The sequence below is a fragment of the Balaenoptera ricei genome, chromosome 19 (genome assembly GCF_028023285.1).
Source record: "Balaenoptera ricei isolate mBalRic1 chromosome 19, mBalRic1.hap2, whole genome shotgun sequence".
Classification (NCBI taxonomy): Eukaryota; Metazoa; Chordata; class Mammalia; order Artiodactyla; family Balaenopteridae; genus Balaenoptera; species Balaenoptera ricei.
Genome location: NC_082657.1, coordinates 46,194,512 through 46,216,451, shown reverse-complemented (window position 1 = coordinate 46,216,451; position 21,940 = coordinate 46,194,512). Strand labels below are relative to the sequence as shown.

Sequence of the window (21,940 nt, the reverse complement as noted above, 5' to 3'; positions counted from 1 at the left end):
ACCAGATTCAGACCTGTTATTCTTTCCAGCCAAGATAGTTTTATTCCAGTTTTGCATGTTTTGATAACAATTTCCTTTCCCTCCCTACCTACAATTGCATCTCTGTACCCTGAAATGCCTCTTGAGCATCCAAGGATGACAAGCTCTGGCTGCTCCTCATTACAAGAGGGACAATCTCACCATGAAAGAATATCAAGACATGTGACACATGGGTGGGCCAACCTCTTCTACTCAAGTCGCAAGAGAATGGTCAATTAATCAAATTCCACCGGTTGTGTTAAAAATATACTGCCATCAGGTAGACATCCTTCTCTAAACGCTACAGGACAGTGAAAAATGTGCAGATTAATGAGATCTGTAATCTTTTTGTCTTTTATCGGCACACACTTCAGGCTGGATGCAGGATGGCTAAATAGATGCTTTAGGAAGGTCAGCCTGAAGACACACATGACCAGAGACATAAAGCCACCTCCAGGGGCAGCCATATTGTCAGCACCAAAGGGGCAGTGGGGCCACCTGCTTGAAGGCTTGGGCACTGCTCTGGCTGCTTGGTCCCTCTGCCTCCTCCATGTCCTTTGAGGTTGGTCTATGGCAGGACCATGATCTTTTTCTCCAGCTTCTGTGGTGGGAACAGGAAGTTTCTCATTATCTCATCCAGCTCTTCCAGGGCCAGCTGGGCATGGAGCTTGGCCACGTCATCGGGCTCCAAACGTACCACGTGCTTCAGCAGGTGGTAGAGATCCTTGAGGACGTCCCTCAGCACCTGGATGAGAGAGACAGAGTCATGGCCATCTGTCTACTGTGCCAACATTTCTCAGAATGACCTAACTGCCTTCTCCTGTCTGAGGAGTTCTGTGAGGAAACCCACAGGCTCCTTTAAGAAGATAACGCATGGCCCTCTCAGGTTGGAGATTGAGTGGGGCAGCTGTACTGAGGTGGGCTTCCTTTTGGGCTTCTCATGCACTCCTGACCCCTCACTACACTGGCCTTGGTGCTGCTGCTCCCTTTTAGCCCCAGACCCAAGTGATCCCAGACCCTTCCCTTCAGTTCCAAGGCATGGCACAGACCTCAGGACCACAGGCAGGCAGTACTGCCCAGATGCGGCTGCTCCTAGAGCATGTTTACCAGCATTCTCCTCTCCAGCTCCTACAAAGCCCTCTGTGACACCCACAGAACAGGCACCTATCTTATGAAACGCAAGAGGCTATTTCTTCAGCAATCATGCTTTTCCTTGCCACTACTTTATAAATTTTCCACCATTGTTTCATGTCCGTGTCGTTCCCTCAGTCACTATAATTTTTTTTCAACTCCAACTCTGCAATGGGAAGCAAGAGAGGACTCCATAGACACAGTCACACCCATTTTTTACATCCAATACTCTGATCTGATGGTCTGATATGGAATTGGGAGGGTGCCAGAGCACCTACTCCCAGGAGCTTCTAATTTTGTACCAAGTCCTCCTGGCTTGGGAGCCAGAACTTCTAGCAAGAAATGGGTTCTTCTAGCAGAACAGGGAAACTCAGAGTAAGGGGCCTTAGGGATCATTTAGTCAAACGAGGGACTGAAGACTCCAGGTCACAGGGGGTCACATGTCTTGTCTGCAGCCACTTTCAAAGTTACTTCTGGTTGAGGGCTCTTTGCCTCAAAAGTTACTATTTTTTGGGTCAGGTACTGCACTAGGTATTTTCCATATATTATCTGATTTTTATGCCAGTCATATACAGAAAGGAAAGTTATCAGCCCCACTTTACAGATGAAGAAACAGGATTAGAGGGTTAAGTAACCTCCCAAGGTTACTCTGCTAAAAAAGGGGTAGAGCCAGTTTTTAAACATTCAGAGCTTGTGTTCTTGTTTAGTTTTACTGAAAAGGTAATACAGTACAAAAAAGTACATATTAAAAAAATAAGTCTAGGGACTTCCCTGGCGGTCAGTGGTTAAGACTTCGCCTTCCAATGCAGAGGGTGCGGGTTCGATCCCTGGTTGGGGAGCCAAGATCCCACATGCCTTGCGGCCAAAAAAACCAAAACATAAAACAGAAGCAGTATTGTAACAAATTCAATAAAGACTTTAAAAAATAATAATAATAATAATAAGTCTCTCTTCTACCCCAGACTCCTACTTCCCCTTCTCAGAGGATATCATTCTTAATTTTGAGAAATATTCTAGGTATTTACAAGCATATATATATATGCATGTGCCTTTTTCCCCTTTCCCTCCTTTCTTTTAAAAAATTTATTTACTTCATTTATTTTTGGCTGCGTTGGGTCTTCGTTGCTGCGTGTGGGCTTTCTCTAGTTGCAGCGAGCAGGGGCTACTCTTCGTTGTGGTGCGTGGGCTTCTCATTATGGTGGCTTCTCTTGTTATGGAGCACGGGCTCTAGGCACTCGGGCTTCAGCAGTTGTGGCAGGTGGGCTCAGCAGTTGTGGCTCACGGGCTCTAGAGCACAGGCTCAGTAGTTGTGGCACACGGGCCTAGTTGCTCTGTGGCATGTGGGATCTTCCCGGACCAGGGCTCGAACCCGTGTCCCCTGCATTGGCAGGCGGATTCTTAACCACTGCGCCACTTCCCTTCCCTTTTTTAAAGCACAGGATTATATGCTACACCAGTGGTCCCCAACCTTTTTTTTTTTTTTTCCAAGTTTATTCTTCCATAGCTTGAGCTGTATTTTTAAATTTTATTTATTTATGTCTGTGTTGGGTCTTCGTTTCTGTGAGAGGTCTTTCTCTAGTTGCAGCAAGCGGGGGCCACTCTTCATCGCGGTGCGCGGGCCTCACTGTCGCGGCCTCTCTTGTTGCGGAGCACAGGCCCCAGACGCGCAGGCTCAGTAATTGTGGCTCACGGGCCCAGTTGCTCCGCGGCATGTGGGATCTTCCCAGACCACGGCTCGAACCCGTGTCCCCTGCATTGGCAGGCAGACTCTCAACCACTGCGCCACCAGGGAAGCCCCGTCCCCAACCTTTTTGACACCAGGGACTGGTTTTGTGGAAGACAATTTTTCCACAGGTTGGGGGGGATGGTTTTGGGATGATTCAAGTGCATTACATTTATTGTGTACTTTATTTCTATTATTATTACATTGTAATATATAATGAAATAATTATACAACTCACCATAACGCAGAATCAGTGGGAGGCTTGAGCTTGTTTTCACTTGCCACTCACTGATAGGGTTTTTTAAAATAAATTTATTTATTTATTTTTGGCTGCGTTGGGTCTTCGTTGCTGTGCGCGGGCTTTCTCTAGTTGTGGTGAGCGGGGGCTACCCTTCATTGCGGTGCACGGGCTTCTCATTGCAGTGGCTTCTCTTGTTGCGGAGCACGGGCTCTACGCACGCGGGCTTCAGTAGTTGCAGCATGTGGGCTCAGTAGTTGTGGCTCGCAGGCTCTAGAGCGCAGGCTCAGTAGTTGTGGCGCACAGGCCCAGTTGCTCTGCGGCATGTGGGATCTTCCTGGACCAGGGCTTGAACCCGTGTCCCCTGCATTGGCAGGTGGATTCTTAACCACTGCACCACCAGGGAAGCCCACTGATGGGGTTTTGATATGAGTCTGCAAGCAATTGATTTATTATGGTCTCTGTGAAGTCAAACCTCTCTGCTAATGATGATCTGTATTTTCAGCCGCTCCCCAGCCCTAGCATCACCTCCTTAGCTCCACCTCAGATCACTGGGCATTAGATTCTCATAAGGAGCGTGCAACCTAGGTCCCTCACATGCACAGTTCACAGCAGGGTTTGCGCTCCTATGAGAATCTAATGCCACCGCTGATGTGACAGGAGGCGGAGCTCAGGCGGTAATGCCAGCAATGGGGAGTGGCTGTAAATACAGATGAAGCTTCACTCGCTCGCCAGCCACTCACCTCCTGCTGTGCGGCCCGGTTCCTAACAGGCCATGGACCGCTACCGGAGGTTGGGGACCACTGTGCTACACTGTTATGTACCATGATTCCCCCCATACCCAACATATTTTGAAGATCTTTTGCTATTACAAATATTGCTCCAATAAACATTCTGATACCCAATCTTTGCAGACATGTACAAGTGTATCTGTAGGACAAATATCCAGAAATGGATTTCCTAGGTCAAAAGGTAATGCACACTGAAAATCTTGATAGCTAGGCCAGAGAAGTTGTAATAATTTATATTTTTACCTATCACTCTGAAAACTCCTATTTCCCCATATTCTCATAAGTGATATATATTGCAAACTCTTTATCTTGGCTAATTCAGGAAGTGAAAAATAGCATCTTGCTGTTTTAAATTTGCATCTTTTTAATAGATACATCAACTACTTGTATTTTTTTTCTGCTATGTGTAATCAAATTTTCCTTATTGATTTGTAAGAGCTCTCTGTATTTGAAAAAGAAAGGTCCATTACCTATCATATGAATTGCAAATATTTTTTCCCTAGTTGGCACTTTTTCTTTGTGAAATTTTTTTTTCCAGTGAAGAAATTTACATTTTTGATGTAGTTAAATTTATCAGTTTTTTTCCTTTATGGTTTCTGGGTTTTGTATTTTGCTTAGAAGAAATGGGGCCTACAATGTTAGCCACTACGCTATGCCGTGTTCTATTTATTAATAATGTGTAGCAAGTTGGGTTTGTTTCATCATATGTAAACATCTCTGACAATAATTGGTTCAAATGGATTTAAAAATTTTTTCTCTCACTACTTTGGAACTTCAAGAGTTGGCTGTATATTGAAGGCTGTGCCAGTGTGCAGTGTGTAATTTCAAAAAAGGAGGAAGATCAGAAAAAAAAGAAATAGGAGAATGGAGACATTCATTCTTTCACTTTTATGGCTTTTCATAAAAACAATGTAATAAATATATATAACAGCCTATATACTATAAACACTGACTACGTCTGCAAAAATACTGATTGCCTTCAGCAAGCGACACTGGGGAGACATGGGGGAGATTATATACCCTTTTGTACCATTCTATGAATATATAACCTATTAAAAAATAAATATGCTTTTTATTAAACTGAATTAACTACTAGACAAAGATTTTCCTAAGGCCATTTAATAGGTAAAAGAGATATAGAACCTGCCTTTAAAAAGGCTTACGCTCTGGTGGGGAGGATAAGTCACGTACGTAAGTGAGGACAATACAGAACAGAATACGGTACGTATCCTGAGAGCAGAGAGAGTGTATGAAGAGAGGTTCGAGCAAACAGAGGTCACATTTTAGGAAAAGGAAGTGAACTGAAGGTGGTGAACAGAATGCTGGGAAGTGGTTACTTCAATGGGTAACAAGTACACTTACATCTGTGATGTAGTTAAATTTATCAGTTTTGGGGGTGGCTCTTAGCCCCACAGTCCCCTAAGCATTCCACACAAGTACACTAGGTGTGTAGCATCACACATCTTGGACTTGCTAAAGAATAGAGAGAGAGCTCTTTCCGTCGTTTGATATTCTCGAATAGCACAGGCACTGGGGATTGGATGGAGGAAGGTAGGGGACGGGGTACACAAAACCAGCTCCCCAGGTCACTGTCTGGTCTCCCTCTTGTTCCCTGGGCTCCAGCTGTGCGGGCCTTCTTCCTTTCCTTGTCTGAGCAAAGCTCCCCTTCCCAGCTGAAGGCCTTCGCAAAGGCTGTTTCCTCAGCCTGGAAGACATTTCGCTTCCTCTTCACCCTACAACTCCTACTCACCCTCAGCCTGAAATGCCACTTCCTCAGGGATGCCTCCCTAGCTCCCATCTAGGTAAGCTTTCCTACCCTGCCTATAGCTCTGTTTGTAGCCCCTATCACAATGGTAATTTAAATATTTATTGTGTAATTAAAAATACATTTTCCTCACTAGCTCACACGTACTATTGACACTGACACCACATCTTGCCTTGTTCACCCTGGTATAGTCCCAATGCCTCATATAGTGACTGGCACATGGCAGATACCTAAAAAATATTTATAAATGAAAGAAGGCATGCATGCATGCTATTCCTGGCCAGTTTCTTACTTGGTAAAAACTAAAACTTCTAAGAACATCCACTGAAACAATGTTGGGAAACCAGGGAATACATATGCATGTACCCGCTACAGAATACAAACTGCGTAATTTCGGGGACCCCACATATGAGTTCAACACGCTCACATTTGCATTTAAAATCAGCATGGCACAATATAAAGATGAACAGTAAAATCCATGCTAATAGTCTAACATTTAAAAGGTTCTCAACTTAGAACAACATTAATAGCAAATAATAAACACCTTGACAAGTGAAAGGAGAGAGACTGGAAGAAAGGAAAAAACTCTATATTTAAAAACCTCAAACGGCACTTTTTCCTTGTTTTTCTGAACAAGGGACCCCACAATTTCATTTGGCACTGGGCCCCACATATTATGCACCTGGCCCTGCAGACAACTCTCCGTGCTCTTTGCCCAATGTCGCGGCATTAAGTGCCTGAATCCTATGGGCAAACCCCACAAAGATGCTGCCCCATCTCTGCTGTGCAGCTGTCTCCTGGGTTTTCTCCCAGACCTGCTGGGTCACACAGGAGTCAGGTCTCCAAGCGCAGGCGTCTGCCTCTGACTGTGCACTATGCCCGACTGCTCTTTCATAACCTAGCTTTCTCTTTCCTCAAGGCCAGCAGTGTGAAAAGGAGAGACGATTCTGGAAAGAGGATGGCTCCCCACAGCTACTGACTCATGATTACTCACTCACTCAGTAATCGTTATCAAGGGCCTACTTCATGCCCAGGCAGTGTGCTGGTGATAAAAAGGTGAATAATGCGCGAACCCTACCCTCTGGCAGCTACAGCCAGCGGGGAGGCAGACACGCACACCAGGCTGCGTGATCCTCAACCTAAGAGATAAGTGTAGGTGATTCTGCGGAAGCAAAGGAAGTGATTTCCGCCTGCAGAGGTGGATGGAGGAAGAACGTTTCCCTACCATGTGAAAGGGCCTTTGCCCTGACTTTTATCTGTAGCCAATGGGTGGCACCAAGGAGTGGCCTGGGGAAGTTTTACTGTCCCCTCACTCTCAAACCACCTCAAATAACTGCAGAGTCTAGGCAAACCCAGCACGCTTGTTATGTGAATAGAGCTTAAAGGCAAGGCTCCTAACACTCTCTCCAATAAACTACAGCCCAGTGTCTCTTCTATAGAAATTCTAGTGTTTCCACTGTTTATTACAAGGTCATCTTTTTTTTCTTCTTTTTCTAGAGGAATCTTTCACCTAGTCAGAAATATCTTAGAGATTTTTTGCTAGAGCATCCTAACATTCAAAGTAAGGTTAGCTTTCTTTTCCTTGTTAAAAAGGAAAGTTCTGGGGCTTCCCTGGTGGCGCAGTGGTTGAGAATCTGCCTGCCAATGCAGGGGACACAGGTTCGAGCCCTGGTCTGGGAAGATCCCACATGCCGCGGAGCGCCTGGGCCCGTGAGCCACAACTACTGAGCCTGCGCGTCTGGAGCCTGTGCTCCGCAACAAGAGAGGCCGCGATAATGAGAGGCCCGTGCACCGCGATGAAGAGTGGCCCCCACTTGCCGCAACTAGAGAAAGCCCTCGCACAGAAACGAAGACCCAACACAGCCATAAATAAATTAATTAATTAAAAAAAAAAAAAAAAAAAAAGGAAAGTTCTAAGGCATTCTGGTCTGCTAAGGTACTCTGTTCTTTCCTGGTGTGGGTAGGAATTTTCTCCTTGGCACTGCTGTGTCCTTAAAATAACAATGATGCTTGTGCAAACACCACTTTGTACTTGAGGGGTGCTGAGTTCCTTGTTATCAGTTACCGGATCTCCTTTTTTTAGGTAACTGAGTGTTAGGCAAAGACTCCTTCTTAATTAATGGGTCTATCTTAGCAACCCACCCTGGAACGGCTTCTCCCCAGTCCCTGTAGCGCTTGGGATCCCACACATCACAGGACTTCCTCTGGACTCCCCAAGGATCAAAGCTTCCCGCCAGCCAGGGACTGTCACCAAATCCCGTGGATCAGGGGCTGAATACAAGGAGAGTTCAAAGGTAAAGTTACTCACAGGAGCCTCTGTGGTGGGTAGGATATAGGCAATCCCACAGAGGAAACCTCTCATTAAGAGTTCAGCACACCTGCTCTTCATCCCCCCACGCATCAAGGCCCCAGGACTGCAGGGAAAGGTGGAGGTGGAGGGTGTGAGTGGGGTGGGCCGGGGATATCTTAGAGAAGTACCCAGATTCCTAGTCTGAAAACTCTTTGGAAAGGGGTGGGGTTCAGGTCCTTTATTAAAAGAATTTAGAGTGTGAGTGCAACATGCACATACACACTTTCTCTCCTCCTTCCCTCTCCCTCCCTTTCCAGGTGCCAGTTCCCCGGAGCACACAAAGCTGATGCTTCAGGGACAAGGGCAGTCTTTAGGGTTAGACATGGCTTGGCACAACATACTGAAAAGGAGACCGTGTGAGCAAAAGACTGCCTTGGGCATACAGGTGCACTTACAATGGAAAAGCAGGAAAACAGTGTTTGACTTTCAATGAGCTTGACCCCGAACACACCCAGAGTGGTTGTTGTATCTCTGCATTAAGACCTAAAGAAGAGGGCTTCCCTGGTGGCACAGTGGTTGAGAATCTGCCTGCCAATGCAGGGGACACGGGTTCGAGCCCTGGTCTGGGAAGATCCCACATGCCACGGAGCAACTGGGCCCGTGAGCCACAACTACTGAGCCTGTGCGTCTGGAGCCTGTGCTCCGCAACGAGAGGCCGCGATAGTGAGAGGCCCGTGCACCGTGATGAAGAGCGGCCCCCGCTTGCTGCAACTAGAGAAAGCCCTCGCACAGAAACAAAGATCCAACACAGCCAAAACTAAATATAAAAATAAATTAAAAAAAAAAAAGACCTAAAGAAGAAATACATGGTGAATATCTTTCTTCTCTTTAGTTCCTAAATTTATTTATTTATTTGATTATAAAAACAATATTAACCACAACCCAGAATATCTGGGAAACAGAGGAAGGAAAAAAAATCTTTAGTCAAACTACCTCTCTAACACAAACTCCATTAGTAAAGACATTTAGCAATTAGTAGATTTATTTCTATTTAAAATAATTTTAATATTTTAAAAGTCACACTTCTAGGTGATTTTACAAATGGAACTTAGGTGAATGAAACTGCTATTCTTTTGTATTATTTTGTGAGATCAATAAGACACAACACAAATGGTGATAAATGAGACATTTACAGAAATAAGAATTCTAGAAAGCATGATCTAGCAGAGGACTGCCCACCTATACTTTTGTAATATATAAGGAAAAAATGGGTTACTAAATATAAAAGAATTAAAAAGTTAAATGCTAGCATACACTGATTGTCCTTAGAAATTCAGTCTTCTATAGAGCTAATAGAATTGTGGCTCCCTTTGCGGCTAAGAAGTAAGTACTGGGCACAAGACAAAAACAGAGAAAGAACAGGGAAGTCAGACATTGAAATAAAAGGCAGGAGCCGACACGAGAAACAAGTGAACTGGAGTTGGTGGCTGGAGACCAGCCTGGCAGACAAAAAGATTCTCTAGATTGGGGCCCAGAAGAGGAGGAGACCCCAGAATCCAAATAATTCTGTTTAAAGACATGCTGAAATAAGCATTAGGTATGGTATAAGGAAGCCGTAGGTCAACCTCTGAGAACCCTCATTTTGACCACTGTGCTTCCATGTTATAACCAACATACGGCTTGGTGGCTGAGGGAAGTGAGAGTGATGAGAAGAGACTAGTTATGGGACAGAGTCAAGGATCATAAACAGCGCACAAGTCAGCCGACATTTCCCGAACTGTGCGCAGGAGACCACGCTCAGCATGCTGGGTGATGAGGGCCAGCTCCAGCCTTCAGGAGCTCACCACTATCTGGGGGAGACAGACATGGACAGTTGAACCTAATGGTCTGCTGGCAGGCGAATCGGGTGAAGTGAATCCTGACACCCCAATTACCAGCTGGGGAATCTTGAGCAAACCACCTTGGCTTTCGGAACCCCAGAGATCTCCTCTGTAAAATGGGAATAACACTGCCTCCTTTGAAGGTTGTTGTGAGAATTACTGTCTATAAAGATCCAAGCACAAGGATTTGCACGTGATGCCTGCTGCAGAAGCGGCACTAATACTGTGATCTCTGTGAGGGCCAGGACTGTCAATCTTGCTGCTCTTCTATCACTGAGGCCTCGAGCAGAGCCTGGCATGCAGCGGCTCTGGCATGTAGTAAACCTTTGACGAACAAATGAATGAACGAACGTATGATAACAATAGCTAATCCTCACACAGTACCTATTTATTATGTGCCAGGTGTGGTTCTAGGCATTTTATCTACAGTAACTCAATCCTCACAACAACACAACGAGAGAGGTACTGTTATTATCCCCAATTTGCCCACACAGCTAGTGACAGGTGGAGGCAGGATTCAAACCCTGGCAGCCTGACTTGGAGCCAACGCTCTTTATTAACCACTATATTATTCTGCCTCTCCAAGTGGTTATTATTTTCACTACCATGAAGTGGGGAGCATAAAGCACGTATACTGCCTACCTTACAAGTTTATTGTGAGATCAAAAGAGATAATGCATATGAGAGTACTTTGCTATCACAGCGTGGTGATCAATAATTCAAAGTATCATTACTACTATTATCCTGACACTGAGGTAGTTGGGTTTACCACCAAGCGGCTAAGAAAATGAGGGGAAAGGCACGGCTCTCAAAATGAAAAATAGAGAGCAGGAGCCAAAGAAAGAGTGCTCAGGAAGATGAATCAATGGAGGAGAGTTAGAAGAAAAGGGAAGGGCTGTAAAAGAGGGGAAGAGATTCGATGCGGTGTGATGTGGTATCAGGGCCAGAGTCGGTACCTGACAGTCGGGAACACCATCTGTGCCACTGCACAGAGCTGAGAGCACCAGCAAGGACTCTCCTGGGCAAGCAGAGAGCAGCTAGGCTCTGAGGTCTTGGAGGCGAGCAGCCTCTCTAGGATAATGGGCAGGAAACAAATAAATTGGGGAAGTAGAATGGAGGTAGACAATCTGGACCTCATTCAGGGAGCTCTGGTCTAAAGAAGGATAAATGCTTTACTGATAAAACCCCAAAGTTCACTTTGATGGGTCTGTAAAAAAGAAATCAGGACCAATTCAAACAGCAAGACGGGGCTTTTGAGACACTTCATTGAAAAGCGTTGGGTGGGTCAGCAAAGAAAGACAGGATTACTAATGTCTAAGAGATTCCTATCCATGCCTGACAGATAGAGAATCTCAAACATGCTGAAGTTCAGGGCGGCATTCTTGTTAACTGGAGGTTACTGAGCTTTCCAAAAACCTTTTATTCCTAAAGTGTTTTTCTCTGCTAGACCTAGAGATAAATGGCATTTTTACCCTTTCCGGATTGTGTCTGGCTGTTAAATAAAGAGGGCATCTCAAGTGCAAGTTGGAGATGGGTGGGGAGGCGATGAGGGGGTATCATGCGTGATTTTCATTGAAGAATAAGGGGGAAAATTTAACTGGTTATGTGCCCAAAATGCCACAGGGATGTAGACAGTCTGGGCAGTTTACGGACAAAGACCAAGACGGCCTTCATGGTTAACCCCTGGGAGGGGTGACAGCTCAGGGATCCTAAACAGAAAGTAGGTGCTGAGCGTCTCCACTCGCTGTGGCAGGGACGGGCGCAGCAGCTGCGGTGGCTCTGGGAGCCGCGGTGGCTCTGGGAGCAGCGGTGGCAGCATCTCTCAGAATGTCTTTAAATAGCAACCTGAGGAAGGCAGCAGCTTTCCTACACCCCCACAGGCATGGAAACAGAACAAAGAAGGCAGGGGAAAATGGCCGGAGGACGTGCAGAGGCAGCAGGCTGCTGCTTGCGGGAGAGGTGATGGGGTGCTTTGTCCTTAGAAGGTGATTACAATCCCAGCTTTCAAACTGTACTCAATTACCACGTCTGGGGGGAAAGGGCTTCATCTTTCTTGGCCCTCGAAGCTTCCCTGCTGAGGGAGCACAGTTCCGCTCCCTTTCTGCACCTAACGCCTCCCACAGGGGATTAGACAGTGCCTGCAAAGGCTCACTGCTACCATTTACTGAGTGTTTACTACGCTTCAGTTACTACGCTTCAGTCACTGCGCCAAGCCCTTCACGCACATTATCTCATTTAATCCTACGAGGTAGGTGTTATTAGGCCCAGTTTGCAAATTAGGGAAAGGGGATTTAGAGAGGTTTAGTGATTTGCTCAAGGACACAGCTAGAATTCAAACCTGCATCTGTCAGGTCTAGCTGGAAACCCTGTTTTTAAACACGTGCAGTTACTAGGAAATCCAATAGGCAGGAGGATGCTGTGGAGAGAATCTGACCTTTTCCCTGCACCATCAAAGCAGCTGATTTGGATGGGGCCTGGTTAGGGAGGAGGGGGAACAGCAACTGGGCTACTGGCTGACTGCAGGGTTTGGGTTTCCTCTGGGGCACTGGTTTGCTTGGGGCATCCTGCATCACCCCAGGCTCACCCGGCTCACACAGCCTCAGGTCCAGCTTGATTGGCCATGAGGGAAGTGCAGGCCACTCTCCTTAGGGGTTCTGCTTAGTGGAATTCAGTGCTCTGTGCAAGATGCCTCAGGAACAAAAGGTCATAGAGTTAGACCAAAGGTCAGAGAAAACCACAGTCACTGACACATCAGAGGCTCTGGTGGGGTTGGTAGTATGTGCTAATATACACATAGCATAGGATAGATGTGGACTAGGCCGGAAAAAGCAACCTGCCCACCCACACCGAAGTATGGCTACACAGCCCAAACTCTGCCTCTGAGCGACACCATCATTCTAACATAGTGATTCTCTACCTTTGCTGCACAGTACGATTCCATGGAGAACTTTTAAAATGTCTGGGCCCCCACCTCACACGTAAGAATCAGAATCTTACGGGTAGGGGCTCAGGGCTTAAAAAAATTTTTCTTTTAATTTCTTTTTATGCTCTCCAGGTGACTCTAATGAGCAGCCAGGATGCAGCAGTGCAGCATGTTAGGAAAAAACACTGGGTAGGAGACAGTAAGAGATATGTCATGGTTTCCAAAGAAGAGATCACTACAACGACTCTGCCCATGAAAAATCTAAGTGCCAAGAGCAAGGGTGACAGGATTGGGACATGACCTGCTGCATTTCTTGGAATTTTCTTAACTATGGACAACCAGGTTTTTATTTTCCAGCAAGGGGACTGGGTCAAAATCATTTTTGATGCACAAATTAAGACTACATCTTTTTTTCTGAAATATTTAAAAAATATGTTCTTTGGGACTTCCCTGGAGGTCCAGTGGTTAGGCTCTGCACGTCCACTGCAGGGGGCACGGGTTCGATCCCTGGTTGGGGAACTATGATCCCACATGCTGTGCGGTGTGTCCAAAAAAATAAGTTCTTAAACATGTGTATTGGAGTGCAATTCTTTTTTTTTTTTTTTTATAGCTACTTTATTTATTTATTTATTATTTATTTTTGGCTGTGTTTGGTCTTCGGTTCGTGCGAGGGCTTTCTCTAGTTGCGGCAAGCGGGGGCCACTCTTCATCGCGGTGCGGGGACCGCTCTTCATCGCGGTGCGCGGGCCTTTCACTATCGCGGCCCCTCCCGTTGCGGGGCACAGGCTCCAGACGCGCAGGCTCAGTAGTTGTGGCTCACGGGCCCAGCTGCTCCGTGGCATGTGGGATCTTCCCAGACCAGGGCTCGAACCCGTGTCCCCTGCATTAACAGGCAGATTCTCAACCACTGCGCCACCAGGGAAGCCCTGGAGTGCAATTCTTAAGACAGAGAAAGTTACAGGCTCCCAAAAGGCATCTGTAAGAAAGTGAAAGGATAAAACGCAGGCAGCTGCCTCCTTTACTAGGTTAGCTGTAATTATGGCAGAAACCTTCACACAGATGGGAGGAATTAAGGGAAATACATGTGCTAAAATTTTGACAGCAATGTACATATATATATATATATACATTGTGTGTGTGTGTGTGTGTGTGTGTGTGAAGCCAAGTTTTGAAATGCAGACAGTTCTGGCTGCTCGTCAATATTCATTCTGTCACTGCGCCTCAGGACTCCCTCTCCCAGCTGATTTGGGGACAGCATGTCTACAACCCAACTGCAATGAAAACTTTAGGCGTTTCCAAGTAAGGAAGGTAAAATTCCCTCCTAACGAGAATTTGTTTGGACAACTTCTGTTCTTGGGAAACCTGAACAGAAGAGTTCGGGAACTGGAAGAGTTTGGAAGCCCCAGAATTTCCAGTTTAAGATCTAAGAAGTCTTTATTGCAAAGGCAGGTACAAAGAAATTTAAGAGATGTATTGTCCCACGTATCTTAGAGAAAAGGTTTCATGCACTCTCTCAACAAACATTTATTAAACATTATTCTGTGCAAGACAATGTGCTAGATTTGGGGAACATAAGAGTGAATGGAAAAGTAGTAAAATTCAGAGACAGACAGGATGGTGACTGCTAGGGGCTGAGGGAGGGGGAGAGTTAGTATTTAATGGGTACAGAGTTTCAGTTTTACAGATGAAAAGAGTTCTGTGGAGGGATGGTGGTGATTGCATAATAAAAACATGAAATGTACATAATGCTACTGAACTGTACACTTAAAAATGGTTAGGTATACTTCATGCTATGTATATTTTACCACAATTTTTTAAAAAACTGACTGGTGTGTTCAGGGGCTGTTGACATCAGATGTGAACAAAGCATTACAATATCTACGCTAGTCTTGAGCTGATATTTAAAGTACTGTAGAGCCTGGAGAAAGGAGGATTAATTTTGCCTGGGAAATGAGAAAAGGCTTTTAACATTTAGAGTCCTAAAGGATGAACAAAAGTTTATCAGATGGACAGGCTGGGGGCAGGAGGAGAAGGCATTTGAGGCATAAGAAACAGTACGGACCAAGATCTGGAGGCAAGGAATAGTACACAGACTATGTAGGGCTGGCATGAGGTTCTGAGGGCTCATGAGAGGAAGTACGGGAGAGACAGTTATAAAGTCAAGCAGGGTCCAGATTATAAAGGGCCTTGTATGTCATGTTAGGGAGCCTGGTCTTTATCTTAGGGACCACAGGGAACACTGAAAAAAATGTTACCTGAGGACTGGACTTCAGCAGATTTGCATTTCAGAAAGATCTCTCTGGCTGCTCCCTTACCATGCTGAGTAACTGAATACCTGCTGATCAGGAGAATTAAAGAGTAGAAGAAAGTCCAGTGGTTACGGAGACAGAAGTCCTAGGAACCCAGGTTCGTCCCAATATACTTGTAACAGTTTACCTCTTCCTCAAGTATAATCTCAGGCCTGTTCTAATTAGTTCCTTCAGAACAGCCAAGCTGGCAGTAAAACAGCCTGGGTTTGTACTCAGCTCTCTTCTGTCTGACCTGGGCATCTAAATGTAAACTTTCTGGACCTCAATTTTCTTACCTGTAAATAGGGTTATAAGCGTATTTATGTCACAGGGTTGTTAGGATTCAATGAGATAATGCATGTAAAGAACTCAGTGCTTTGCCTGGCATACAGTAAACCCTTAATACATGTTAGTTACATTATTAAATACTAAACCTCAAAGAACATGAAATTTATTTGGAGCAGATTTACTAAGAGCAAACAAACCGTGGGGCGATAAGCAATGAGCTGCAACAGACCCCAGAGCATCAATCCAGACTGTCATTTTAAGTCACCCCAAGGAGGGTACACTTAGTCAGAACTCCTCCCTTTCAGAGGATAGAGCAAAGATAAGTGGGTTTTGCAATCCAGAGGCCCAAATGATTATTAGCACAATCACTCTCAGAGGAAGAATAGATTCCCGATCAAGCTGCAGAGCAGGAGGAAAGTCCCAAGACTCTCACTTCCCAGCCTGGCAGTCCCAGAGGCATTTGGTCTCCTTCAGTTTTTCTCAGCTCCCTGCCTTTTCAGTTCTGTGTCCATTATGGGAAGTTGCTGGATGGCGTAGTCCAGTTTGGCCCGTGATTTTGGCAAGGGCTAGTGGAACATGAGGAAGAGTAAAAAGGAAGCCAGGGCTGTTTCCTGTCTCTGCTCTCTGAACAGTTCACACTGGCAGGTCCTGGGAGGTCAGGGCATCTGGGTCCAAGGCTGGCCTCAACACTCCCCTCTCCCTGCTCCATCGTTCTTGGGGACAGACAGTAAATAAGCTGTAAGGAGAGAGTCTGACTTGTTTTCCTTTTTGGTATCAGGTTTCCAGGATCTGAAGCTGCCTTCTGTTAGCCATGATCTTTGCAGGAAATGCCCAAGTGACTCAGTTCCTGAGTCCTTCAGATGACAGTCACAGAACCTGTGCACACAAGTTCTGGAACCATACTGCCTGGGTTCATCTACCGTGCTGCCACTTACTATAGTTGTTGAACAAGTTACTTATCTTCTCTGTCTTAGTTTCCTCATGTGTAAAATGGGGATATTAGTCATACCTAAATGGGATCATTATGAAGATTAAATGAATTAATTAAAGCACTTAGATATACATGCTACCATATAATAAATGCTCAATAAAAGTATTTTTGCCAGGTTTTAATATACACTGAATTTTTCAGGAACGCAGTACCATATGAATTGAGAGGAGATAATACGTTGATTTGTTTGGAATTTTACAGAGAGAGTTTACCATTTTGGAAAATCAGGTTACTCAGTGTACTTCTGAGTTGCCAGTACAAGATATTTATTATTAATTTGTATTTGTAGCTGTTACATTCATGATGATTCTACATATAAGAGCAACTGAATAGTTCATTATATCTTAGAGTTGGCCTAGACATTTATATATTAAAATGTTATTTTATTATAAACTAATATTCTTTTATTCCTTCTTTATATTATAGTTGGGACATTATATTGATTTTTAAAATATACATGTAGGTTACGTAGCCATACCTTTCATTTCAGGAGAATAAAAAGGGGAAACTCTAAAATATTCGTTATAATAATTTGTTACAATAAAAGTATGTTGGGTCTGATCTGATGCTGATGTTTCCAAACCTGGTGCTTATCTTGTGCTCCAGCTCACCCTGATGATGTTACCTAAGACATCCTTGATAAAAAGATGAATCTTGTTGCAGGTGGATGAGTGAATTAAGGAAGAGGAAGAGGGAGAGGTACTATACTTCCAAGAGCACTTGGCCAATGTAAGCTCCCAGCAACAACGAGTGCTAATTCTTCCTGGCATTAGCTTTGGAAAATCAGAACTGCAGTCTCTTCATGAACTTCATTTCCTCAATTCATAAAATAAGACGGTTGAATTATTTCCCAAAGTATGTTCCACGGAACATTATTACTTGGCATGCTAATAATGAAAACAGGGTTCCTTGGTAAATGGCCGAGGAGCTGAGGAAACTGTTGATTTTAGCTGCAGGACTTCTCAGACCCCCTAAAAGGCAAACATGCACCAAATGTCGAGGGGAGTGTACAGCTGTACACAGCATTTTCCAAACTTATTTGACCATGGAGACCTTACGTCAAAGAAGCAACTCATGGGGTTAATAAGCCAAAGGAAATTTTTGTGAAATATAAATGAAATAGTCTCTAAGGCTTCTTCCAGCTGTAACATTCCAAAATTCTGTGCTTAAATGACAGTACCTTCTTCTTGGCCATTTTATTTTTTATTAATTTATTTTTTTGACTGTGCCGCGTGGCATGTGGGATCTTAGTTCCCCAGCTAGGGCTCGAACCCGTGCCCCCTGCAGTGGAAGTGCGCAGTCCTAACCACTGGACTACCAGGGAATTCCTTCTTGGTCATTTTACATCAGATTAAGAAGGGTAAGGAGAAAGCTATCCTACAGAAAATAAAACAGCATCTGATGCAGAAGAGGAAGACGAACCAAGTTCTAACATATGTAAATCTATGTAAATGATTATGTGCAAGAGGCAGAAAGGGAGCAGTTTTAAATGCTAGGTCTTCCAAACTGTCACTTATGTTATCACTAGAGAAAGCTGAACATTTATATTTTAGCAGAAACAGCAGAATACTGAGTACTAATCTTTTCAGTTTTACTTCTTAAATCCATCACTAATGTCATACGGATTTAGCCAAATTACTGTTGAGGAAATCTACGGGACTATGCCCTACTCCTAGGCACCGGCCCCAGGCTCTCCCTCTCACAAATGGCTATGGTGGAGGCTGAACACGGTTTTACACAAACCAGCAACCCCATACACCCCACCTGGCCCAGCCAAGTTGGTTGACTTGGGGATGGGCATCTGATCTTAGCTGGAACATTATGTTTCTTCCCTGGAATTTTTGCATTTGGGGCCAGAGAGGGAATCTCTGAGTGTTGGATGTAAGGTGCCACAGTGGGCCATTGTCAGTGGTCATGTTGCTGTCATAGGAAAAAACTGGGCTCCAGTGTGAGAGAATGAAGGCGAAATGCAGGAGAAGTAGAGACAAGAGATGCAGCATTTCAGTTCCTGATTCTAAGAGTCACTGACGACCAGATCTATCCCAGCTTTTCCCACAACAGTGTTGTTCGGCCCTTCTTTGGATCCGGTAGGCTAAAAAGTTCTCTTTGCTTAAGCTAGTTCAGACTAGGTTTCTGTTGCTTAAAACCAAAAGAGTTCTGACTCTTGTCACACATGTCCTCCACACCTACTTTCCCCATCATTAGAGAGGGAAGAATGGAGGCCGCCTCCTGAAAGCTGGCATGTTAAACACATACAACTTCCTTGGCAGTCCAGAGGTTAAGACTGCACGCTCCCAATGCAGGAGGCACGGGTTCGATCCCTGGTTGGGGAACTAAGATCCCACATGCCACATGGCGTGGCCAAAAACAAAAACAAAACAAAACACATTTATGGGACTTCCCTGGGAGTCCAGTGGTTAAGACTCCATGCTTCCATTGCAGGGGGCACGGGTTCGATCCCTGGTCGGGGAACATAAGATCCCACATGTCACGCTGTGTGGCCAAGAAAACGCCAAAAACAACAACAACAACAACAAAATACATACACACACCATTGCTCCCTCCCTCCCTTTCCTGTCAGGAAAGGGATTAAAAAATGGCATTAAGTTATCAGGACAAAAAGAACTAACAAGGCAATGGCAACACAAGTTTAGATCCTAGAAAGCAGCTGAGTGAATCCTAGGGTCATGGTCCTGATTTGCCCAGGTTAGTATGGTTTACATCTGCTGTGCTGGTATAATTATTAATAGTGTCCTCTTTCACTCTCAGAAGTGTCCTGGTTTGGATGGTAAATTGATTCATTAAACCTAAGAAGCCCAGAAGCAAGCCTAATGTACCACAGAAACATTTAAAAAAGCAGCTAATCAAGTTGAAAATAGTAGTTGCTGATGGGGAGTAGGAATGGAGGCTAAGAAAGGAGGATGGGGCTATGGATCTTTGAATTAGCTTTGTAATACTATGTATATGAATAACTTCTTGGGAAATTAAATTAAATTAAAAAACAAATACACTAACAATAAAAAGACAAATAACCCAATTAAAAATGGGCAAAGATTCTGAAGAGACATTTCTCCAAAGAAGATATAGAAATGGCCAAAAAGCTCATGAAAAGATGCTCAACATCTTTAGCCATCAGGGAAATTCAAACTTAAACTATACCACTTTACTGAAAGCCTTCTCACTAAACTCTGGAACGAGACAAGGATGCCCACTCTCACCACTTCTATTTAACATACTATTGGAAGTCCTAGCCAGAGCAATCAGACAAGAAAAAGAAATAAAAGGTATCCAAATTGGAAGGGAAGAGGTAAAACTGTCATTATATGCAGATGACCTGGCACTAAATATAGAAAACCCTAAAGACTCCACACAAAAACTATAGAACCGATAAGTGAATTCAGCAAGGTAGCAGGATACAAGATTAATATACAGAAATCTGTTGCATTTCTTTATGCTAACAATGAAATATCAGAAAGGGAAAGTAAAAAAAAAAAATCTCTTTTAAAATCACATCAAAAAAAAAACACCCAAAAAACTTAGGAATAAACCTGACTAAGGAGGTGAAAGACTTATATGCTGAGAACTATAAAACACTGATAAAGAAAACAAGATGATTTAAAGAAATGGAAAGATATTCCCTGTTCTTGCATTGGAAGTATTAATATTGTTAAAATGGCCATACCACCCAAAGCAATCTACAGATTTAATGCAATCCCTATCAAATTACCCAAGACATTTTTCACAGGACTAGAACAAATAATCTTAAAATTTATATGGAATCCTAAAAGATCCAGAATTGCCAAAGCAATTCTGAGGAAAAAGAACAAAGCTGGAGGCATAATCCTTCCAGACTTCAGACTATACAGCAAAGCTACAGTAATCAAAACAGCATGGTATTAGCATAAAAACAGACACATAGATCAGTGGAACATACTAGAGAGCCTAGAAATAAACCCACACACTTATGGTCAATTAATCTTCAACAAACTCCTTCAAGAATATACAGTGGAGAAAAGATAGTCTCTTCGACAAGTGATGTTGGAAAAGCTGGACAGCAGCATGCAAATCAATGAAGTCAGAACACTCCCTCACACCATACACAAAAATAAACTCAAAATGGCTTAATGACAAATATAAGACATGACACCACAAAACTCCTAGAAGAGAACATAGGCAAAACATTCTCTGACATGAATTGTAGCACTGTTTCCTTAGGTCAGTCTCCCAAGGCAACAGAAATAAAAGCAAAAATAAACAAACAGGACCTAACCAAACTTATAAGCTTTTGCACAGCAAAGGAAACCATAAACAAAATGAAAAGACAACCTACAGGATGGGAGAAAATATTTGCAAATGATGCAACCAACAAGAGCTTAATTTCCAAAATATACAAACAGCTCATACAACTCAATAACAAAAAGACAAACAAGCCAATCAAAAAATGGGCAGAAGACGTAAATAGACATTTCTCCAAAGAAGACATACAGATGGCCAAGAGGCACATGAAAGGATGCTCAACATCGCTGATTATCAGAGAAATGCAAATCAAAATTACAAGGTTAAAAAGAAAAACTACAATGAGGTATCGCCTCACACCAGTCATAATGGCCATCATTAAAAAGTCCACAAATAATAAATGCTGGAAAGGGTATGGAGAAAAGGGAACCCTCCTACACTGTTGGTGGGAATGTAAGTTGGTACAACGACTATGGATAACAGTATGGAGGTCCCTCAAAAAACTAAAAATAGAGTTGCCATATGATCCAGAAATCCCACTCCTGGGCATATGTCCGGAGAAAACTATAATTTGAAAAGATATATGCACTCCAATGTTCACTGCAGCATATACAATAGCCAAGACATGGAAGCAATCTAAATGTCCATCAACGGATAAATGGATAAACAAGATCTGGTAACATATATACAATGGAATGCTACACAACCATAAAAAAGAATTAAATAATGCCATTTGCAGCAACATGGACAGACCTAGAGATTATCATACTAAGTGAAGTAAGCCAGACAGAGAAAGACAAATATCATATAACATTTACATGTGGAATCTAAAATATGATATAAGTGAACTTATTTACAAAACAGAAACAGATTCACAGGCATAGAAAACAAACGTATGGTTACCAAAGGGGACAAAGGGGAGGAGGGATAAATTAGGAGTTTGGGATTAGCAGATACAAACTACTATATATAATATAGATAAACAACAAGGTCTTACTTTATAGCACAGGGAACTATATTCAGTATCTTATAACCTATAATGAAAAAGAATATGAAAAAGAACATATATATGTATAACTGAATCACTGTGCTGTACACCAGAAACTAACACAACTATACTTCAATAAAATTTAAAATAAATAAATAAATAAACTACACCACTTTATACCCATTAGGATGGCTATAAATCTAGTAAATGATTGATAATAACAAGTGTTAATGAGAATGTGGAACATTTGGAACCCTCATGTATTTCTGGGGGAAATAAAAAATGGTGCAGCTAGAAAACAGTCTGGCAGTTCCTCAAAAAGCTAAACATGAAGTTACCATATGACCCAGCAATTCCACTCCTAGGTATATATCCAAGAAAACTGAAAAC

General features: G+C 43.5%; 1 protein-coding gene across 1 annotated transcript in view; it reads right to left on the bottom strand.

Annotated features, from left to right (window-relative positions):
- Positions 1 to 16: 16 nt before the first annotated feature.
- The window catches only part of TANGO6 (transport and golgi organization 6 homolog), a 179,419-nt gene continuing 157,495 nt past the window's right edge, over positions 17 to 21,940 (bottom strand). The window contains exon 18 of the mRNA XM_059905483.1: positions 17 to 763. Within this exon, the coding sequence (XP_059761466.1) occupies positions 587 to 763 (177 nt within the window). The 3' untranslated portion in view covers positions 17 to 586. The remainder of the gene's footprint in view (positions 764 to 21,940) is intronic.